This window comes from Macadamia integrifolia, chromosome 5 (genome assembly GCF_013358625.1).
Source record: "Macadamia integrifolia cultivar HAES 741 chromosome 5, SCU_Mint_v3, whole genome shotgun sequence".
NCBI lineage: Eukaryota > Viridiplantae > Streptophyta > Magnoliopsida > Proteales > Proteaceae > Macadamia > Macadamia integrifolia.
Window position 1 is genome coordinate 42,650,846 of NC_056561.1, and position 22,974 is coordinate 42,673,819.

At 37.4% G+C, this 22,974-nt stretch overlaps 1 protein-coding gene, 1 long non-coding RNA gene and 1 pseudogene across 2 annotated transcripts; 1 reads left to right on the forward strand and 2 right to left on the reverse strand.

Moving 5' to 3' along the window:
- LOC122078467 overlaps positions 1 to 5,656 on the reverse strand; it is a 9,548-nt pseudogene extending 3,892 nt beyond the window's left edge.
- A 7,670-nt stretch (positions 5,657 to 13,326) lies between these two features.
- Positions 13,327 to 15,266, reverse strand: LOC122078276 (thylakoid lumenal 17.9 kDa protein, chloroplastic). The gene is made up of 4 exons (XM_042644193.1): positions 14,941 to 15,266; positions 14,739 to 14,853; positions 14,580 to 14,649; positions 13,327 to 13,823 (listed from the first exon to the last, which is right to left on the reverse strand). The coding sequence occupies exons 1-4, from the start codon at positions 15,255 to 15,257 to the stop codon at positions 13,603 to 13,605; spliced, it is 723 nt and encodes a 240-aa protein (XP_042500127.1). The 5' UTR covers positions 15,258 to 15,266; the 3' UTR covers positions 13,327 to 13,602.
- A 236-nt stretch (positions 15,267 to 15,502) lies between these two features.
- On the forward strand, positions 15,503 to 19,848 carry LOC122078277. Its single transcript, XR_006140021.1, has 2 exons — positions 15,503 to 15,640; positions 19,384 to 19,848. It is a non-coding gene; the product is annotated as an uncharacterized LOC122078277 (long non-coding RNA).
- The last annotated feature ends 3,126 nt before the right edge of the window (positions 19,849 to 22,974 follow it).

Sequence of the window (22,974 nt, forward strand, 5' to 3'; positions counted from 1 at the left end):
ATAGTCAGCATTGCAGGGTTTTCCATTCTCCTCCCCTAATAGTCAACATTTGAGGGAGTCAATGATTTGTTTATTTATGGGTAATTTACAACGCCACCCCCTGGAGAATGCCAATATTATAGGGACACCCCCTCTCTTTCACCAAATTGGACTCGGACCCCCTGCCGTCAGTCAGTGTTACAAAATGCTTTGAAATGACGTTTTTGCCCTTATGAGTAAAACACTGGTAAGTTACCCATTTTCATTATCCCAAAATACCCCTCTTTACTTTTTTACCAATTCATTCTCCTTCTCTCCTCTACCAAAGGTTCAGATGAGTTCCAGCCAAGATAAACAGGACAGTCGTCGGCGAGTTTTGCCGTGCTAAGGTTCTCTCTCTCTCTCTCTGTTTTTCCACCAGGTTCGGCTGAAGTTTTTTTTTTTTTCTATGTTTTTTCTCTGTGCTTCGTCCCGGTTCAGCTGAAAGTAGAGCTGAGTTTCTTTTCTTTCTCTGATTTTTCTCCCTTTTTTTTTCCTGATGTTTCTCTGTTCCGCTCTTCTAGCCTTTTGAAGAATTGAAAGTACTCTTCGTCCCCTCCAACTGGTTCAATCCATGCTCTAAGGGCTGCTTGTCTCCATACTTTATTGATTCACTGCTCAAAGTTAGGTTGTGAGTTAGGTTTTCTTCTTCAATCGATTTTGGGAATAAAATCTTTAAGGGAAATTTCGGTACTCCCCTATTTTTAAGGGTAAAATGGTATTTTAAAAAAATATGAACTGCTGATATCAACATTCTTGGTATATTCTGTAATGTTGACTGACGGCAGGGGGTCCGAGTCCAATTTGGTGAAAGAGAGGGGGTGTCCTTATAATATTGGCATTCTCCAGGGGGTGGCGTTGTAAATTACCCTTTATTTATTTGGATCAAGTCAAAGATTTGTTTTTTACTTGTGGGTAGAGAATGGAAAGTGAAGTAGTTCATTTCACTGGATCTTTCTTAAATCAAATTTTTATGAGAAAATTGCACCACCACCCCTGAACTTTGATCTATATTTAATGCCACCCCTTGTACTTATCAAAATACTAAAGACACTCTAATAATTTAAAATTTTTTAAGTCTGTCCCTGTTGTTAACCATCTTTGTTAAATGATTGAATGTCTATTTTTTTTTTTTTCAAAATGTCCAAAACACCCCCACCTAAGGTGAGTGTACAATCTTACCCTTGACCCTTCTTCTAAACTCACTCATAAATATATGGCTGGTTCACAAAACCGAGAAGGGAGCTTGTGCTATAGCCATCGCCATGGCCAAAACCTACAACTATCCCCTTCTTCAGCCTCCAGCGTATGATCGTATGCACCTCTCCCCTCCGACGAAGGATCGCGACTACTCATGGAAATGAAAGAAGGCTTGGTATTGTCTTCTATTCATCCTTTGTTTGCATGGTGAATTTGCTTGCCAACAAATCTTCTGAACACCTCCTTTGTGTACCTTGAGCGGCAGGTAGAAAGTGCCATTTATATTTTCAAGCTTGTTCTTTATCCTTTAACAACTGGAATCCCTCAATTCATGGATTTGCACAAACAGCATGATGTGCTTATCGTGTGCGTATGTGCTCACATGAAGGCACAATTACAGATCCTTCTCTAGTCTTGTGGTTTAGTAGGGGTGTTATTGTTTCTTGGGTTGGTTGGACGCAGAGACTGAGCAAGGATTGGTGCGGCACAACAGAGGTGGTACAAGCACAAGCCATGAAAGATAGAGCTGGCCTTGGGAATAAGCAGAGGAAGGTGGAGCTAACCTTAGAGGTCCAGGCAGGTGATAGTTACCAAAAACTCCTACAGAAGAAAGCCCTTGCCAAGTTCCATGAGATATCTCAACAAATCCGATTAGTTCAGTGCATCCATGTGGAGCCCTTGTCCTTTTTTTCTTCCTTCATTCTATGGTCATGCTAGCTTTATAGCACTATAAATACAAGTTATTTAAAGCCTTTCAATTTTTGTTGATTTGAGAGGAAGGAGCCATATTCTTTTGGAAGTAACCAAAAGGGAAACTAGGGCTTCTTAAAATTTTGGGATAAACTTTTTTTCTTCCTTCTTCAATAGTTTAAAAGGTAGCAAAACCTAAGATGAACTCGTTCGAAAGTGTGTTTGATGAAGATCAACTCAGAGATGAAGCCATTGAGGATCAACTCACTCTCAGAGATGGAGTGAAATATCAAAGAGAGGTTTGAGATGGCGATGGCAAAGAAACAGAGAGAAAGAGAGAGAGAGAGAGAGAGAGAGAGAGAGAGATCTGAGATGGCGATGGTGATGGCGAAGGCAAAATACTCTCTCATATGCTGCTCGTCCCTATCAAGAATGCCCGTACGATCCTCCCAAGTCGAGGTTTAGGGTTTTAGCAAGGGATGGCAATAACTGTTGGTCTGTCTTTCTCTTCTCTGACTTGTGAAGCATTAATTTGTGAGTGAGTTTAGAATAAGGGTCAAGGGTAAGATTGTACACTCACCTTAGGTGGGGTTGTTTTGGGCATTTTGAAAAAAAAAACTAATAGACATTCTATCATTTAACAGGGATGGCTAATGATAGGGACGGATTTGAAAAATTTTTAATTATTAGGAGGTGTCTTTGGTATTTCGAAAAGTAGAGGGTGGCGTTGCAATTTTCTCTTTTTTTTAATAAATTAAGATAAGACTAAGGGGTAGAATTTGTAATTCGTAGGTGGTTCTCTCCCCTCCTCTCCGTTAACCATTATGGGAAGGGCTTCTCCACTAAGAACAAGAGAAGGCAGTGTAGATCTAACACCCTCGAGCCTCTTGAAGTATGCATCCATGTGTTGGGTTCTATGACGAGGCATTCAAGGGCATTGGATTCTTCTTGTGCTCAGTAGAGGAGTCTGGTTCAATCATTACATCATTCCCCTTTGTTGGACCACCATCTGTAACTCACCGGCCCTCCCCTACTCCCACTTCGCCCCGCCACCCTCCCTCGCTACCTACCCTGATTCAATAACCACGAGCCCCGCTGGCCCTGCAAAATAAATTAAAAACGAGGTGTGATGGAAGTTGCGATGCCCAAGAGAATAATTCTCCCAGCAGAATTTTCCAAATTCGAAGAAGAGAGCGGCCCAAAGTCCAAACCAGAACCAACATAAATCTCTCATCTCGCTTGCCACTGTTCCTTCAAATTCTCACCTCTGCCGCTACTGCCGCTGCTTGCCAAGAAAAGAGGGGGAAGAGAGTCAAAGATGGGAAGCGGAACCGGAAGGGGAGAGGAAGAGGTAGAGCCGTGGGAGAAGCATTTGCATATGCCTTTAAAAGTGAACGTAAACAATTGTCCCTATACTTCCAACTTAATACAAGTACTTAAAAGGGTAAATAAAATGATAGTGAAATGAATTCAATCACTCTTCATAGTGATGCGGAAGAAAAACCTTAATTTTTTTTGCCCCCTAGATACTGATTTGATGGTAGACTTTTTTTTTTTTAATAAGGATGGTAGAAAGTCTTTATCATCACTTATTTCCTTTAAATGATAATCAATTATCCACAAACATATGAAAAAACAATTGGAAATCACTGTCAGGATGCATGGCCTTACACCAGTATGGATGTCTCTTCCTGCAAAAACTATGATCTGCTGGGAAAGATGTCTCTTCCTGCAAAAATGGAAAAAATCAAACTCAATGAATAACAGAATAGAGTATTTCATTCGCTTTGATCAATGAGAACCAAGTTCCAATTACTAAAATGACATAAACAAGTTCCTCGCTTATGATACACAATGAACCAGACCCATAAATTTCAAAAAGTCTCATGGGCCACCAAGCAGAGCCACAGTAGAGATTTGCACCTCTTACACAAGTTGGGGTAAAGAAAGAAACACCGCGTCTACAATAGACAGACAACCCAATTTTCTTTCCTTGGTTCTATACTCAGGGGATGATATGAACATTACTTACTTCTTCCCCTTCACAGATATTCCTTTCCAATCAAGGCAGGTGCATGTGAGGAATCCTCATACCTTATATTAGCATTGAGAAGGCCTTCATGTAGAACAAATCAATATGCACTTTCATCAAAGAAACCCTTTTTTTAAGACTAGTTCTCACTTTCCAATTCTGTACCAGATTTTCCATAAATGCTTGCATATATAATCCTGGTGCAATAGACGAGAATCAAACTCAACACAACTGCAATGATGCAGAGTCCAGACATTATCAAGGAAGAAAGGAAGTAGCATATGGTACCGTTGCACTTCAATGTCGTTCCCACTACAGGTGTTATGTCAAGCATCCTATGAAGGAGACCATAAAAATTCTGGGGTGGAGGCATGTGAGCTTGCTTCTCTGCTTCGTAAACATAAATTCTGCTAGCAATGACACCAGAGAAGATCAATGATCCACCAGGATTTGCCAGTGTGAGGAAATTGTACATAGCCACAAAACTTTTCAAGCCAAACAAATTCAGAGGCTGTTGCTGGAACAATTGACCAATGAGCTCCATAACCTAATCCAATCAACAGGGTACCAACATACACCACACCAGGCCATCCCATAGCAAAGAATAAGTCCCCAATTGCCATGATGCCTTGAGCAACAGCCAAAGTTACTGGCCTTGGAAACGCATAATTCCTGGCAAGACAGTATATCACATTTTTAGATGGAAAAGTAGTAAAAAATAAGCAAGAACAAAATAAATTCTTATTCTGGAGCAAGTGACATAATTAAGAGAAACCATATAAGGCTAGAATTGACAGAAATACCAATAGCAACACAATTCTACACAAATCTAACATTGGTTCGAGTTAAAATTCAAACATATATCACTACTGCAAGTGCTGCTTTCATGAATGTACATATTTCAAGCCATAACCAAGTTCACCAATTTATATGCATCTGAATCATTAGAACACAATCTGGTCGGAGGAAATGGTACCTCCAAGGATGAACTCAAATCATTAAAATCTGGAACTGTCTGAAATGTGGAAAAGAAAAAAAGTATAATTCATGTCTCTGGTGACCTGGTCTACCAGGAAATAATGGCAGAACCACATCATGAAACTCATTGCACAATTGGTCAGTTGGGAGTACAAGAAAGTTAAGAAAACTCGACATGTTCTTAAAACTTAAAAGCAAATTCAAATTGAAGTACGTCAATCATTCTGAAAGATAGAAATTATGAGAAATGGGGGAAGGTGGGGGGGGGGGGGTAGCAAAATGTAAACCCGTAAGGCCAAAAGTGAAGTTCATCAAAGCAAATAAACAAGCAAAGAAATCGATCAAAGAAAAAACAGAAACCATTTGGACTCACCACCCACAAAGGCATAGTCAGTCGGCACTCTCTTGGTTACAATCGGCCAAGTCCATCCATACCCAAAAAAATTCTGAAGAGCACCGATGAAAAAAGACACCCAAACAGGCAAGACCCCAGATACACTGCCAGCGATGAATCCAACACAGTCCCCAAGATCCTTGAATACACCCAACATCGCAATCTGCGTCAGGTTGTAGTTCAGAGAGCTCTTTATCACTGGCGAGATACTCCCAAACACGTACCCAGTTCCTGCACACGACTGAATCCACATTGCCGCCACGAACACAAGCCATCGGTTGTTGATGAACACACTAAACCTATCCTGTAAAGGAGGCATTTCTTAGACGAGCTAAACCCAGAAGCTTATTTCTTTGTAGATGGGAAGGCTTGAATTGTACGCTCAATCGAACTATAAGAACTAAGAGTACAAAGTGATTTACTTCTATTTCTTTATTCAAGTGTATGAGAGATGTATCTTCATTGCTTGACAAATTGGGATACTGGTTCGTGGACTGAATTCATTTCCAGCTATAGTTATAAGATCAAAAGGTTGGAAGATGAACGACCGGTCAATCTATAATTGCTGAAAAGCCCCAAACTCTTCTAAGACAAACTGAGGTTTGGAGTTTTAAAAACAGATACTGTATCATTTGTCATTGAATCATTGACAGCAACAGTTATGAATTGAATGACAATGACCCCTTTCAGGGTTTTGGACAAGTTGAATAAAATCAGTACTGGAACTTTGGGCCCTAGTTCATTTGTCTTCTCACTTCCCCACTCAATGAGTGGTCTTATTCTTATACCAGAATTTCATTTTATGATTAAACTTACCAAGGAAGATCTGAAAAATACCTTTCGAGGTTCAAGCAAAGGATTATATCACAAAATTTGGTGGAGAATATTCTTAAAATAGACAATATTGACGTGGTAGATGGAGAGGATAATGGTAGGTTGATTGAAGATTTGATTTTCAAATCTATAACAGATGCGACTTATTTCAAGAGAATAGAGAATCTTGCTGATTCCGTTATTTCTTCAAAGGAAGAGACAATATTGAATCACAATGAGTAGATGATAGATCAAGTTGAGTTAAACCATAATGAGGAGGTGATCCATCAAGTTGATAATATAGAAGGTATACATTTGGATTTTCTAGAGAAAGCATCAGAGTCAAATGAAGACGATGGCTCTGAAGTCTTTAGAAACCTGACCCATCCAGTAGTGAGAAGTTTTCTGCGGAAGAGTCGCGGAATGAAAAGTGCCCCATACTTTCTTCGCTCCCGTGATTGCGCTACTTAACTCTTTCATAGCATCTTTTCCTAATTGTTAAAGTTTTTCTTTTTATATTATATGAACTATGTTACAGGATTTGTCCTGTTTGATTTAAAGACCTCTCAACTTTTCTTTTGGTCTATCCAAAAAAGGTTGTAGGGGTTGCCTTAATCTGTACTTTTATATTTTTCTTTTTCCTTAATACATACAAATTATCTATTGAAAAAAAAAAATAGTTCGATACCCACTGGTACTAGTATTATACTATTAAAATGATATGAATCAATACTTTAAACCCTAATCAAACAACCAATAGGGTGGGATTTTTGCATTTCATGAAGACATAGACATCATTTTGCTCCCCCTCAATGTATGGAGTCCACATTCTGCAGTGAGCGTGAGATGCAATGAGTATTGGACGGCTGAAAGTATCAAAGCACGTGCCCTAAGGGGCTCATCCCAACCACCCGATGCTCATTGCACTAATGCAATGGCTGCAAACGATTTTCAAACTGATGTATGGGAGACATGAATCTTTTTTGGATGTCTTCCAATTGAGATGGTTGTTGTTTTCTTTTAAAGTCAAAGGTCGTTGGTATTTAAATTTTGTAGACACGTTGTTCTTATCATATCATTTAATTGTGTATTCATTTGTAATCTATGTTTACCCTTTTTTTTGTTGCCAAAATTAATATTTCGAAAAGAAAGAAGAAAGGTTTTTGGTTGTGTAGATCATTGTGCATCTTCATTGGCTTCCGCGTTAGCACATGGCCATGCGACTAGGAAGATTTTTTTTTTTTCAAAATTTAAATGAAAACTTTAAGTGTTGATGAGTTGGATTTTGACGAACTTTAAATATAGTTCTTTGGAATAGAATTAATGAATACAAACTAGTTAATGTGATAACCTAACCTCACCCAAAAAAAAAAACAAGAAAATGGTACCCAAACCCATTCAAATAATATAGAGACAACCCGAGCCCTCACAACCATCGGGATGCCTCTTAGCAGCGTAGCCGCTAGAGATGATCTAGATCCAATAGTCTACCAGCACAAGAGTGTACATATCATCGTGCCCACACTTCTCTGTTTGGTCTTTCTTCATTTTTTTTTTTTTTTTAATCCATCATCTAATCCCCCTTTCACTTTCCTATTTTGAGCTTACCAAAAAAAATCTTATTTTGAAGGGGGAAAGGTCTGTATCGTTCTGTGTCATATTTTTTTTTTTTTTTTTTTGAGTAATTGATTCTCATTCCATCAAACGTCATGAATCTCATTGGAGAGTAGACTCAAGATTTAAGTCAAAGTTTCTCAACCAACCATTAACCTTTAAAAGAAAAATGGTGTATCTAATGCACGGGGCTTTCATTATTTTTAGACTTTAGATTTAAGGAAAAACATATGTAGGCAGCCTCACCCTCACTTTTTGTGGAGAGGTATTTTTTTTATTCAAACCTGCAAATATGCAAGCATTGGGTAGCAATAGAGCAATAAAAATTTTATGAAAGACCAATAAAAAATATTTAATGAAAGGAAAATATTTTGCCATTTTAATATAAAATACCTTTTTTAGGTATTTTCAACTTTTTGAAACTCTTTTAACCCTTGCATTACATTATATAATTTTTAAGAATAAGCCGAGGAGTAATTAAAATACTACATTATATAGGAACAATTATGACTTCTTGATCCACCTAATACCAATACTGATAGCAATACGTACCTATTCTAGATCAAAATATGATTTTTCATATTAAAAGAAAAATCACATTCATTTTATTTTATTTCATTTTATTTTTGTTATATTTGACAAATGTAGGGATGCATGTACATACATATGGCGGTATTTGATTGAATTTAATTCCAATCCAAACTACTCCCTTGATCATTTCCAAGTTCCAACCATTAGAATTACCAGAAAAATGACTTCACTTGGCAAAAATAGGTGACCTGTTAAGAAACCTGTAATACAAGCTGGCCAAGAGAAACTTTTGCTTATATAAAAGGTGACAGTTTTCCTTCACCACACCCTACAAGAAAATCTCTTGTCCAATGCGTTTGGATGGTGTGCATAAGGAATCGAGAGAAGTATAGGAGTATTATCGACTCCGTACAGGAATCTCACTAGAGATTTCCCATCTTATTGCCAGTTTCATGGGCCCTATATCAACTCTCATTTTTGTTTTCTTCACTTTTCTTTTTAGTAGAATTTCTTTTCCTCGCCTCTTATATATTAAGGTAGAGAGATCATTCCATGTGAGAAAGAGAGGGAAAGAAAAGGTGCTGGTTAGAGTTTTAAAATTTGAAATCAGTTCAATCGTATATTAATCGATTGAAATTGAAATCAATCTTGATTCAGTGATTTCTGTTGATCTAGAGCGATCTATTCTAGAGTTTTTGGGACTGAATCATTAGCTTTCAAATCTAAAGGGTCAATTATATGGTTTTGGGGATTGAACCTAACCAATCAGGATCGATTCAATCTTTGAAGTATGAAGTGGTCTAGATTGATTAAGTATCAATTTTCACATATGTGTCGGACTGGGATCCTCTGTCACGTGACACAGCATGTAGTGCAAATCCAAGGGTTGCGCATGTCTTGGATGGCATGTATGAGGACTCCCAACCCTTAAATCTGCGCTACAGTCTATAGATAAGTCCAATCCATCTGAGTCAACCACAAATTAGAACCCTAACATGTGTTACTCTATAGTGGACCCGTTGCCCTACTTGTAGGGTGGATGGTGAAGAAAAAAGAATCAAATCAAATCTTCTAGATTTTGTCATTTGAGGACATATGTTGGCACAAAAGGCAAGAAGCATCTTCCTAGGTTGCTAACATTCATTGGAGAAAAAGATTCATGAAGGAAGAGGTCTGAAAAGATGATGCATTTGATCTTTTGATGTTTATTACTTGTTTACTTTACATGCTGGATATAAAACTAACTCCAATGGACTCTTCTAATATGTATAGTATCTTGGGCAGCTCCATTACCTGAACAGATGGATTGAACTACTCTATAAACAAGGATGTAAGTGATCAGCTTTTTACTTAATTTATATTTTCTTTTTCTATTTAAAAAAAAAATACCACTCTTTGGATTGATACATATATTTATCAAGGATATCAATTGGTTCGATTTCAGTTCAAGATATAGTATATGGAGATTGAAATTGAAACTGAATAGAAACCTGTTTTCTAAACCAAAATTGAATCGATTTAGTTTTGGTTCAGTTTTTATTCAGTTCACTATTAGGTTTTTGATTCACTTTTCATTCGATTTGGACCCTATTTTAGGTGTTAGGAGTTAGGACCAATTTTTTATATTTTCACCAACCAAAAAAATTGTTAGGGTATTAATCCACCAAACTCTTTTCAAACACTAAAAATGATTAACTTATCGGCCACTTAAAGTGTCAAAAGATCTATGTGTAATTCGAATAGTTAGGTTTGATTCCATTCAAATTGACAGTTTCAGCCTCAAACCAAACAAGAAAATATTCTAGATTTTGAAAACAAAATCGAACTGATTGATTCAGTTCGATTTTAAACGAAAGGTGAGACAACAAATGCTGATAGTGAAGGAGAAGAAGAGTGACTGTACAACGTCGGGGCTGGGTAGGTTACGTAAGACAACAAATACCCAACGATATTGATGTAATCTATCTAATCCAGTGGTCTACATTTGCTAGTTTTCCTGATACCATTGTGTCCCGCTGACTTTCATGTCATTTTCCCTTTATATATTTATTTATTATTTTTTATGGGTGGATGTGAGACAATTTTTTTGGATATTCTTTATTGGAATATATTCTTAAATTTTTTTTAATAAAAAGACGAGTGATAGAGCCCCACCTGAAGGTTTTGAAAGTGATTTCATATTGGTCATTAAGAGAATCAATCCTTCTCCCATCTAGGTCTATTCCTTTTTATCCACCAATTTAGCACTTGTGATACATTGAAGAAGGACGTGACAATTTCAATGGTATAGATAATTGAAGGACCTCCTACCATGTACCCTCCAAAAAAATTCAAGGACCTCCAATTTGATAAGATAATTTTTTTCAAGAAAACAACAATCTGGTACAAATTGGAGTAAAAAAGGAGATAAGCATAATATCGTGGCTTAAAAGGGCAAAGGGGCCAGTTCCATTGTCCTCCATGGCCCCAGCCCTAGAATGGTGGTCCAACTGGTTTTCATGGGTCTATAAACAGGAATTGGTGGTGGAATCAGTCTCTATTGATTTTGATTCAAATTGATTCAAAATTAGAAATTTTGATGGGAATATTTTGATTCGAAAGGACAAAAATTAAGATCAATTCTGACTGATTCCTAACCTGATTCACCGATTTCTTAAACCTAAACCTTTGGTCCATGAAAAATTATATTAATGAACAAGAAATGGTCACGCCTTCAACATGAAACTTGATATGCTGTGTCTTCCTCAAGGCCTTAACTGCTCTACCACATTTTCTACATCCCACTGGGACATTTTATCAAATATCTATCCTATCTGTCATGGCCCCCATCCATGTAACCACTTTCCGTTTCTCTTATAATTTTGCCGCCGGTCATACATCCCTAGGCGATCAATTTTCTATTGTTCGATCCATGCGAGGTCCCACATGACACAAGCAGGGGTCCCCCATCGGCTGCTTCCTTCTATCAGCAACACTGAACCAATGGACTCTAATGATCCCATCCTCTACTGTTGAACTGAGAAGATTAATCTAAGGGTGTCAATTCGATAATTTTGCACTGTACTACAGACCAAGAGTAGATATCGAAACTATATCATATTAAGAAAAAAAAATCCTATTTTTATGCAATATTATTAGTGTATGATGTCTTGTATTCCGTCACAATTTAATCCAGTGATTACTAGCACACACGCCTCAACAGAATAGAACGGCACTGAGAAGGTTGAACGGGGCAGGAAGCCCCCTACATAGTAGGGGTGTAGGGTGACACAGCCCTCGCTCGAATTTTTTATTTGATGATAGTTTTGTACTTTATAGATTAGGGATTTTTGGCTATATATTTGTAGCGAGGTTTGTTTTTTTCTCTATATATAACACGAGCAATACTAAGAGGTGTGAGGATGAGTGTTGTAACCCTATTCTCTATTGATAGTGAAGCAGAATTTCATCTCACTAAGGATGTAGGCAATTTTGCCAAACCTCATAAATTTGTGTGCATTGTTTGTTCTTGTTTTTCCATTACCTTTTGCATCGCTTTTAGGGTTGTGTTTCTACAAGTATAAATACAACACCTTATCTGGTATAAATACAGTTTTGATACAGTTTCCATTTGATACTTTCACAATTTTTTTTTTCTTTTACAGGATATACGATATTTTGTTTTTACAAGATATATCATAAATGCAGTCGGAATTTGGGTATTCGGTAAGGCTGTGAAGTGTGAACTGATATGTTTATGATATTTTGGTACAATGTGATATAATATTTTTAAGCACGAGGAAGAAGAAAGAACAAGGAAGTAGTACCAAGGTCAAGACCATGGTTTTAGAGTGCGGTATTGGAATAGGTATCGTGGTATCGATAATCTCAAAACCATTACAGATTGAAATAGATAGGTATTGGATCGCTTTTATCAGATAGAAATACCCCCGCTTCACATGTCTCTCACTAACCACAATTAATAAAACATTAAAACCTCAGAAACCTCAGCCAGGAGCTTGTTATGACTGTTCAGGGGCTGGCCCATGAAAGTGATTGGGCCTACCTTTGATTTTCATCATGTAAAGTTGGGTTGGACTAGTTCAACAATTGAAATTTTTTCCAAGCCAAGGCCCAGCCCAATTTATATTGTTATTGGATGGGCTTTGACCATTTTCAAGTCCTTGTAAAGCCCCAATTCAAGGCTGTTGTGTGGGAAAGGAAAATAATCACATTAAGAGGATTTCCCATCGATAGAATTCCCTTGAAAAGCAGCTTTTTTGAGAAGTTTACATTCACCTCCGACTCAAGATTTTCCTTACAAAATACAGGCATGATTCTCTCTTGACAAAACAAATTTAAAGTTGATGATAAGATCTGATAAGCTATGCCTCCTTTTGAACAACAATCTGAAACCCTCTGGCATATCCTATAAGAACAGAATTCTTCTCCATTATAATATCCTAAAGAGATCAAACTGACTAATGAGGGAAATGATCTCCTAAATGGACTCAGGAGATCGCGCCTATGCCCAACCCCTCTGTTATCATCACAAACCTCAGAAATCCCATTCGGGTTGCAACCAAAATATATTAGAACTGGTCAATCTTCGAAACAGGTCAAGAATTTGGGACAAACATAACAAACTGCTACATAGAAATGGTGAAAAATAGATGAAGCAATTTGAACCCTATAACACCATAGTGGAGCAAACTTGTGACACCACATTATTCCATGATTTGTTTTTTTCATAAATAACCTTTGTTTTTGAAAAATGCAGATGGTTTAATTATCAAAATTTAATTATCTTTAGCTCGTTGGCTGATGTGGACCTAATTGCCACATCAGATCTAGAGATGCTTATGTGGATAGGTAGTTTAACTCCCTTAACTACCTATATCCATTGATGGTGCATATCTCTCTAGTCATGGAAAGACAAATTGGAGAACCATCATCTATTGTCATAAAGTGAGACCAAAGAGGGATAAAATCTAACATCAGGTTCTTCAAATGGTGTTGCAGGCTCATTGTTACAGCAAAGCCAAGAAGAGTCAATCACCAACAATATGGGACAGAATTTGGAACTTAACGGAAGTATGTCCATCAATCTCCATTAAAGAATTTTCTGCATTAGATATAGTTTGAATCTCATATGGCTACATTGTGAACCCAGGTCCACAACCTCCTAGAATTCCATAGTTTTCAGATTCTGATTCGGAATTGTGAAAGCAGAGTGCATACAACTGTATCTGGATCTCTGTATGTTGAAAATATATAGAGCAATCATGAAGATGGGGAGGGACAATTGAATTCTGAAAGGTATTCTCTTTTAAGTTTCAGATAAATATCATTTTCAATCCATGGTGTTAAAACTTGGAGCATACCAACCCAACTGGTCAAGGATCTTCTGCATTCTCTCTTCCTGCCCTTTAGAGTCTCCTAAAGCTGTGGTGAATGGGTAAATGTAGATAACCTTAGCGGCCACTGATCTATAGGCAACTGTGTCTCCTTTGACCAAGAACTCCAGCACGTCTGGGCTGAAACCCCCGTCAACCTCTGCTTGTAGATATTGGCCTGCAATAACAGCAATCAGTAATGAATTAAGAAACGAAGGAAATGATCATCAGAAGTTCAGAGATGATCCCAGATTTCATGAATTGAGATTGCCTAGTTTTGAGTAGGACATGACAAGGAATTTCAAACATGGATCTTGGAGGGCCTCAGACAGCAAGTTTTACAGAACACCAAGATGGATGGATTATCAACACAGATCCTTGCAATGTCATACTCAAAACAGGGCATCAGAAAACCCTGTTAACCTCTAAACTTACAGATATTGGCCTGCAGTGGCAACAGACAACTACTTAATTTAGAAACAAAGTTCTCACAAACTGATTACTGTATGCCATCATCAGTGCCAGTGGTAGCCAGGGATGATAGCCAGCTTAATGGGTTTAGGTGGCCTAGTTTTGACTAGAACATGGTAGGGAATTTTTTAGTATCAATCCACCATTGTTGTATATGCAAGTCTTATGCAACTAGAAGGCTTCATGATGCACGTCAATAACCCTTATCCTAAACAATAAATCTCTGTATACAGCCCTATTATGTAAAACGAACACAACCATCATCAGAGAATACGCAATATGCACAGGAAAGTTTGATGAAATCAATTGAAGCAACTAAATAAGAAGCAGAATTCTGGGATATCTGGAAGACTCTATGCATCCCACTATTTGCACAAAGGAGGAAGTCAGGAAAATCATGGTTAGAAGGCAAATTTCGATAATGATGCAATAGGTTGAAGAAAACAAAAGTTTTCAATTTTACCATATGGGGTATCTTTGATGACCAGAATCTTTGCATTCTTCTGAGTATTGATGATGGCTTCCTGTAACTTCTGCAAAACGTTGAAACCCTACTAGCTTCAATTGGACCTCAAGAGGTATGTAATAGATAAGTTGAAAGGAAGAGATAATCTCAAATCACCTGAACCGCATTATCCAAAGAATTATCTGGAATCACCCACGGAAAAGCAAAGGATGATGACTTTGGGTTTGTAGAAATGCAACCCGGATTTGTGGAGGGACATGGTCTAATTTTCCTGCAAGAACAACAAAACATTCACTGAAACCATAGATATCTTCTTCGGAAAATAGTAAATAGGAGGAAATCAAGGGGAGATACTGACCCATCAGCTTCTAATCCAGTCTCTAACTTCTTAGATTGTGAGAATGGAGTGGTAGGAGAAAGGGGAGGTGTCTGAGAGTTGAGTGAGAGAATTGCATGGGAGGGTAGAGCTGAATTTAGAGTCGCAACAACTGCGGCTAAAGAGATTAGGTTGGATACAAGAGAACAAGAAGCTTTATCTTGAGCTTGAACTCTGGAATTTCGAGAGGTATCCGTTGGATTTTGAGTTCTGGAGTAGCAAAAAACCGCGGGATTTAAACTCTTTGCTGAAGCAAAGATTGTCGAAAACGAAAATGGAGGTGAGAGCAGAGGAATCATTTTCTCTCTTCCCCTGTTCCCCTTTTCTGAGAACGTCTCAAATAAGATGGCGGAGAAAGGTAACTAAGGGTTTTTATGTAAATATATCGGTTCACTCCCTAAACTGATACTTGAAGAAGCGAAGGGTGAAGCATAGGAGAAAAAGAAAAACGCAGTTAAGGATTGCGAGAAGTTCTTCTCTCACAATCACGAATCCACAATCCCTTCCAACTCTCCATCTCCAAACCCTTAAACACAGCCAAATCGTTTCGAGGAAGCGTGGGTATTACGCTAGCTGACTCTCTCTGCGCCTCTCCCGATAGCTTCCGCATCAAGGTGTTCGGAAATGGAGATGGTAGTAACAATGCTGTGAATTGGATGATGAGAGTGGGAGTAGTCTTCAGGTTCGTCATTGATTTGATTGTTTTCTCTTCCTGCCATGAATCTCTATGTGGCATTTACTGTTTCAGTCGGAGAAGATACTCTATGACCTTTGCACACACTTGTACCCGAAGCTTGCCAAGAGTAACCTTTAACAACTTTTTAAGTGCTGTTTTGGCTGCAAATTTTGTATTTTTCTTAGTACGCTTTAAGCTTTATTCTCAGTGAAGCTTGTTTGGGTTTTCTATCTTTCGATTAAGCTGGGACAAGAAAACAACAAAAGGTGTAATCTTCGAGGGTTTTCGATATGATGGAGAGATTTTGTGGAGAAATGAATTATTTTGGATGTCATCCTTCTATGCTTAAACCATATATGAAAGTTGGTCAACATACTACTTTTTTTTTCGTGGTGAAGAACATAGTCTTTTTAAAACTTCTTCTTTTTCTTTTATTCTTAAGATTTAAGATTATAGCTCCTATTGTAATGGTGCAGTACTTTATGCATTTGCCTTTTAGGGTGATGGATTTGCTTAATTAGTTGACCAGTCATTTGCATGGATCCTAAGTTCCTAACACAATCTAATAACTAAGGAAGAAGTGATTGGTTCAGCTTCAGTATTACCTTTTACACTGTCTTGCTAGTTATCTATAAATTTTTTTAAACCAGAATGAAAGAAATGGCTTTTATTGATGAAAACAAGTTTGAATGAATTCCCCTGATACAAGAGAAGGGGGGGGGGGGGAAAAGAGAGAGAATATCAACATCTTGAGCAAAAAATCAGCATTAATGATAACAGCTCGAGGATGCTTTACACAGAGGATGCTATGAAATTGATTCTTCAAACTCTGAATGTAGATGTTTGTCATCCTCCAAGCTGAACAATCGTAGGTAGCTTTATATCATGAATAGTATATCTGAAACCAAGGTCATTCTATCAATGCTAAAGCTTTAACAAGTAAAAAAGCTAAGCAGCCAGGCATTGGAGCTGAAGAAAGGAAGTGTGAAGCTTTAGCATTACAAAGGAACCAAACAGGTCTAAGATAATTACTCCAGCAAGAGCCCCAGAAAACTTCTTGCAGATGGACCCTCATAAAAAATTTTAAAAAAGTCCTGGGATATAGCTGAGGTTGATCTTCTTTCTTCCATAGAAGAAGTACTAATAACATCAAAAAATTAATTGCATTTTCTCTAAGAAATTCTTGGATTTAAGTTCTGTGTCAATCTTCAAAATGAAAGATAAAGGGATTAGGAAAAACTCCTTCGAAGGCAGCTCAGTGAAAGTTTTTCCATAAGTTCCAGCATATTACGGGCAAATAGGACATCAGTTGCAAGTCCAAGGAAGGAGACTGCAGCAACTCCTTTATTCTTTGGAAACAAGCAACAAAAGAAGAGGCTGGCAAGTCATTTCACCAAAAGAGAAAAAAAAAAAGTAATATTACAACTTCTTTTTCACCAACTTTGGTTATAAGAATGGTATTTTGTGTATGTGTCATTTCTTTTACCAACTGTGAGTCTGTGACTCAAATTTTAACTCCAAGTTAACAAAAACTTATTGCATGACATTAAAAAGTGATAACTTTCTTAAAGTATGAGCATTTGAATGACCAATGATAGCAATTTTTGCTTTTAGTAGAAAATAGAAAATTGATTTACTTTAAATAATAATTTGCAATTTATTATTAGGGAAAAGCTATGCCTCCTCACATATATTTATTATTTTTTTAAATTGAAAAAAATATTGATTAAAAAATGTAAATGTGAGAGAGTGTAGAATACCCTGCTTGCTCAGAGAACACACTCCCTTATTATTAATATTATGACTTGTGATTACTATAACAATAACCATTAGTGGCCCAACTCAAAAATGCAATAACTCTAATATTACCAATCGGAACAACTCTATAGATTTATTCCTTTGCATCATAACTGATAAAAACTTGGTCCTGCTGAGTGAGAACTTGAACTTTGTGGCTTACGCTTATGTTTGTCTGGCCCTTTAGGTCCATAGGTCTTTACTTCTCCCCCCCTCCCCTAATTTTTTTCTCTCTCTTAATTTCTTGGTTTGAAAGAAATTGTTTCTTCCAACTTGTTTTTCAACTTATTCAATATATGCAGGTGAGATCGATATTTGTCAGGGTTTCTTCTTATCCATTACACTCCCTTTCACCACCTTGTTTGCAAGAAGAGATGTGTAGTGTGACTTCAGTGGTGATTTTGTAGAATTTCAATGAGAGGCTGTATTTGTTGTAGATTCAGTAAAGGATTGTGCTCCCCTCCCTCGCTCAAAGGTTTTACTATTAGCAATTATGAGTCTACAGTTTATGAGTAATCAGAGATTTAGTAATGATGCAGAGCTTCTACCTTTTTTTTCTTGTGGTTATACATAAAGGAATATTTTATTGATTAGCAACATTGAGAACAAACTCCATATATGTCAATAAAAAATGGAGAACCTCACAGGAAGGTTGATAGAAAACATACAAAAGTTGGGGGCTATGATCCCCATATTGAGCATTTTATCTACACGATTTGCCTTCTTTATAGGTTTATCTGAAGGTTATGCTCCAGTGGCGAGTCGCAACACAGGTGTCTGATATCGATCAGAAGGTTTGCATTCAAATCTTTGGATCCTACTCTTATATGGGACTGCAGAACTTCTACTTCAATTTGATCTTTTTCACCTAGGTTTTAATCTCCTGCAGTTGAGGTTGGCACTGCATTTGCCTTTATATATGAGAGAAAAAGAGGGAAATTCCTTATTATGCTTAGTCGCAGGTGCTGTTGAATTGTCTTTTAGAAATGCAGCCACACAGGTCATGTCTGCCTGTTTTGCTTTCACAAGGTCATTATTGTTGTGCATCATATGGGTTCAAGTCTCATTAGTTGTGGGGCTAGTCCTAGTTGTATCAGGGATTTTGGTATGATTAAGTTAATATTTTATATAATCTAAGGATGCTATTGGGCTTCAGTCATTGATCTTGTTATTTCATATGAAAACTCTCTTGGAAGTGAAAACTGATGTATTCTTTTCGGTTGTTAGTGTTGACTTGCAACTCTGTTGGTTTTAGCCGCAGAGATGTATTTATTTATGCTTCATTGTTTATGTATTTTTTGTGGGATTGATCTTCTTCTTGTTAAAAGAAATATGGTGTTGGAGCATAGGAGCCCTACCAATTTAGTCAGAGATGAGTAATCCTGCCTGCTTGTTTCATATATGATTTGTTAATCCAATTTCCGTAGTTTGTTCTGTTGAATGCAGAGCAATAACAGAGGACAAGATCTTGCCTAGAGACATCTTCCCAACTTGAGATTTTGATGTTTACTTGTGACTTGGCAGGCTAAAAATCTTTCAGATACTATTCATATATCAGTTCACTTTGATCGGTTAAAGAACATCTATAAATTATTCTGTATGTTCAGGAATTTGATTTCCCTATTAATGCTAAATGCAGAAATACCAATAATTCAAATTTTCCCTTGGCTCCTTAATATTTCCAATAATACTAATAAGGAATACTCTATTGAATTGTTTGGATGCAGCCTCTGCAAATGGTCCAAGTGTATGTATTACTGTTTAGTATAGCCATATTAGTTATCTGCTTCCCCATCCCCCTGTAGCTGGATACTGCCTTGGTGTAGGCTTACGGGCAAAAGAAAAGTTGCCATGTTCACCTCTTCAAGAAGGTTTCCTTTCTGTGGATGATTTGCTTTTTGTAGTCACAGTACTTAGTATACAATGTATCTGACATTTGGAATTCCTTCCAGACAGATCCCAGATTCAGTAAAGCATGGATTCTTCCAATGTGATGGCTATAGGAACTGTAATGCTTCGAAGGATCTAGCTTTATAAGAAGTATGCGGAGTGTCGCAGGTAATAATGCTTCTTCATTTGAGGATATCATGGTTGAGTTCTGGAGATAGGGAAAGTATATTTGGACACATTCTGGTAATATTTTACCCACGGTGAAGAGGGAGGGAATCTCTTAGGGTGCGTTTGGTTGCGTAAATCAAATGGTGTATCCATCGAATATGGATGTTAAATCTTTTGAGAGACATTCTTCTAAACTACCTATATAGCTGAAAAATCGTTTGGTTGCCTTGAGTCTAGTACATGTTTCTTGTTGGAAAACTGTTTGGTTACCTTAAATTTGTGTAGTGATTCTTCATGTAAAACTGTTTGGTTACCCTAATCCTGTATAATGATTCTTCCTATAAAATTGTTTGATTAAATTGATATAATCATTTGCTTCAAGCTTCTCTGCCCAGCCCTTCATAACATATGGGTCATTGACGGCCACACAAATTACAAAATCAATCCCTTTGGCCTGGAGCTTATCGATGTTGTTCTTGTAACTAGGCACATGAGCCTTAGAACAAACCCCAGTGAGTGTGCCCTGGAAAATGAGATGGGTAGAGCATCAATTGTTTGTTCCATTGACAAAGTAGATAAGATCTCATGGAAAATACAGAATGTTGGATAAAAAGAGTTTGCAAATGATAACAAATAATATAGGACCTCACTAATGCACACAAAATTGCCGCATAAAAGCTTCAAACGCTCAATCAATGTAATTATGTCAAGTTCCACAACAAAAACAGAGTAATTATGTTCCAATTAAAATTATGCAACCCATTTGGCAGAGCGCAAGCAACTAAAGAAAATGTTAAAATTTTAAATTTCAATGCTAGGAAATTCGTAGGTGAAAGGAACTGCATCTTCAGCCAAATTTCTTGAAAAAGCATCAGTTACCCACCAACATGAACAAATGAGGCAAATGGAACAAAATCAAGAAAAAAAAAATCCAATTATGGCAGATAAATGAATAAATAAGAAGAGCAGAAAGAGGACAAAAAATAAAAGAAGAGAAGGAAATGAACTTACAGGGAGCCCAAATATCAACGATGTCAACTCCAACTGAAACAAACGCAAAAGCCCTAGAAACAACAGCTCGAGTCCCAGTCGCCATCCACTGCATTGAATTGCCGTCCAATCGCCTGAGAATTGCAAAAGCCATGGCTCTCTCTCTCTCTCTCTCTCTCTCTCTCTCTCACGATTAGCGTAGATTCAAAGAAGAAAGCTAGGGTGATCTTTTTCTGGAATTGAATAGTTATTAAGGGATCACCTGCAGGGGATTAGACTGCAATCACCGGTGGTAAACTCTATTTCGTTCGTGGTGGAGAGGATATTGAACCAGTCGCCGGGGATAGATTGTTTCCTTCATGGGTGAGAGGGTATCGAAGCAGTTGTGAAGCTCAAGTCGGTGAAGGTCGCGGATTTAATGGCTTCCGTAGAGCATTTCTTCCATTTTTCCCTTTTATATTAAGGTGCAAGAATGTTGCTCAAATCTGAATGTTGGTGTTGACGTAAACTCAGATTTGAGAGACATCCTTTGTAATATGGTCATTCTCACATATGAGGGTCATCCTAGTGGAACCAAACAACCCAAAAAATTAAGAATTATAATTCGAAAGAGTGTCTTCCAATTGGTTTACCTAACCAACACACCCTTAAGCCACCTCATTTGATCCTTGGATTGGACTAGGGAAGGCCATTATCAACCATGTACTGTTAGGTGGGAGTTGAGTGATAAAACCCGCTACACCTTCAATGAATCGTTGATATCATTGTTTAGGGCCAAGTACAAAAGTGGTATACTTGTCATGTCCTCCTTGACCATGGTTTGAGACCTTGGTACCGTGGTTGATGTGTATTGGTATCACTAGCCATTGATCTTGATAACTGGTCAATCCCACATCGGTGGAACAGTATGGACTAGGAGTAAAAGGGTCAAAACCCCTGATTTTTAGAAAAATAGCCAATAGATCTATCTCATCGAGATCGATACATATCATATGCTCATAGACCCTAGATTTTCAAAGCTTTATTTCTGTTGAATTGAAACTAAATATTTGTTCACAAAATTTGGGCCTATGAAAGATTGTTAAATGTATCAAATGAAACTGGGAATTCAATCTGTGTGCTATAGATCGTTTACTTATAAAGATTTGTCACAAAAATTATGAAAACACAAGCGCATATAAGTAGTTATATAAGACAACAACATATGCCTATTGCCTTCAGATGCTCTATTGAAGTTGAATTATTTTTTTTATCAATAGGGTGAAAAATGTTTGTCATCATTATTATGAGTGAACAGGGTCGGGTCGGGTCGGGTTTCTTAAAACCTTAACCCAACCCTAAATCCTCAAAATTCAACATAGGCCCAACCCAGCCCTAATTGACCCTATTAGAGCCGGGTTGGGTCATGCTGGCTGGGTTGGGTTGACCCTGAGTTTTGTAGTAGTTGGATTAACCTTCATTGACCTGTTTTTTCCATTCATATCCTCTAAATTAAAAAATTATAAAAAAATGATATATCAATAGGAACCCTAAATTCTAATATAAAAAATCAGGGTTAAATTTCCAATCGAGTTAGGTCGGGTTGGGCTAGGTTGAGGCCTCAACCCGAGCCCAACACAACCCAACCCTAACCCAAGATTGGGGTTTTTCAACCCTAACTCATCCCCAGGGTCAGAAAACTTGACAAAAGTCCTGTTCGGATTCAAAGCGAGTCAAGGCGGGTTTGGGTTGTCAAGGCTAAACTTTCATCCCTAATCATTATACTCTCATCCCTTATTTACGAAATCGAAATTACCCTTTCTTAAAACAATTTGAAGTTGTTATTGTGCCAATGGCCCTTCACTGCGGGTGAAAGAAAACTTGTTTTTCTAAGAACTCCTAGCTGACATTGTAAATTTAAACTCTTAACAAGTCTTGAATTATCTACCCATATGTAAATGCTTTATGAACAGTTTTGTGATGACACCAATGACCTTGTTTCCACGTGTAGAGATGCTATACGGTGGGGAGCAATGCCACGTAAGTATCAGGAATTCAGGGAACATGATATCATGGGTTTTGACGGCATTCAGCATCTTAGACAAAGGAAATTGGAGTGCAGCTGTGAAGTAGACAAAGAAGAACAAAAAATAATAAATTAAATTGAATAAATTAAAAAAGCATTAAATAAAGAATAAGGAGATGAATAAACCCATATGCAATAGAAGCACTATCCATATATATGTATATTATTATAAATTATCCTTAAGTCATATTATTCTCCTCTGTTAACGTCAAGATTTTGTCCTAATTGGCTGCTTTGAACTTGTCTTCTTTCCCTTCTTTTTTGTTACATTTGTCACTCTCTCTCTCTTTCTTTCTCCTTTGTTTTAATTTAAACTATGTGGTTGATTCAGATTATGTGCGAGTGTGAAACTCTTACGTTACAAAAATTAGTTAAGTAATTAAGTTTCGGTTCTCAATTCAACGACCATTTGGTCTCCTCACACTTGGCT

Excerpts from the sequence above, each read along its gene's own strand:
- LOC122078276 (XM_042644193.1), bottom strand. The coding sequence starts at position 15,257 with ATGATTCCTCTGCTCTCACCTCCATTTTCGTTTTCGACAATCTTTGCT. Across the intron at positions 14,650-14,738 it reads CTTTGGATAATGCGGTTCAG|AAGTTACAGGAAGCCATCAT; the intron begins GTGATTTGAGAT and ends AACGTTTTGCAG. Across the intron at positions 13,824-14,579 it reads CATCAAAGATACCCCATATG|GCCAATATCTACAAGCAGAG; the intron begins GTAAAATTGAAA and ends CTGTTATTGCAG.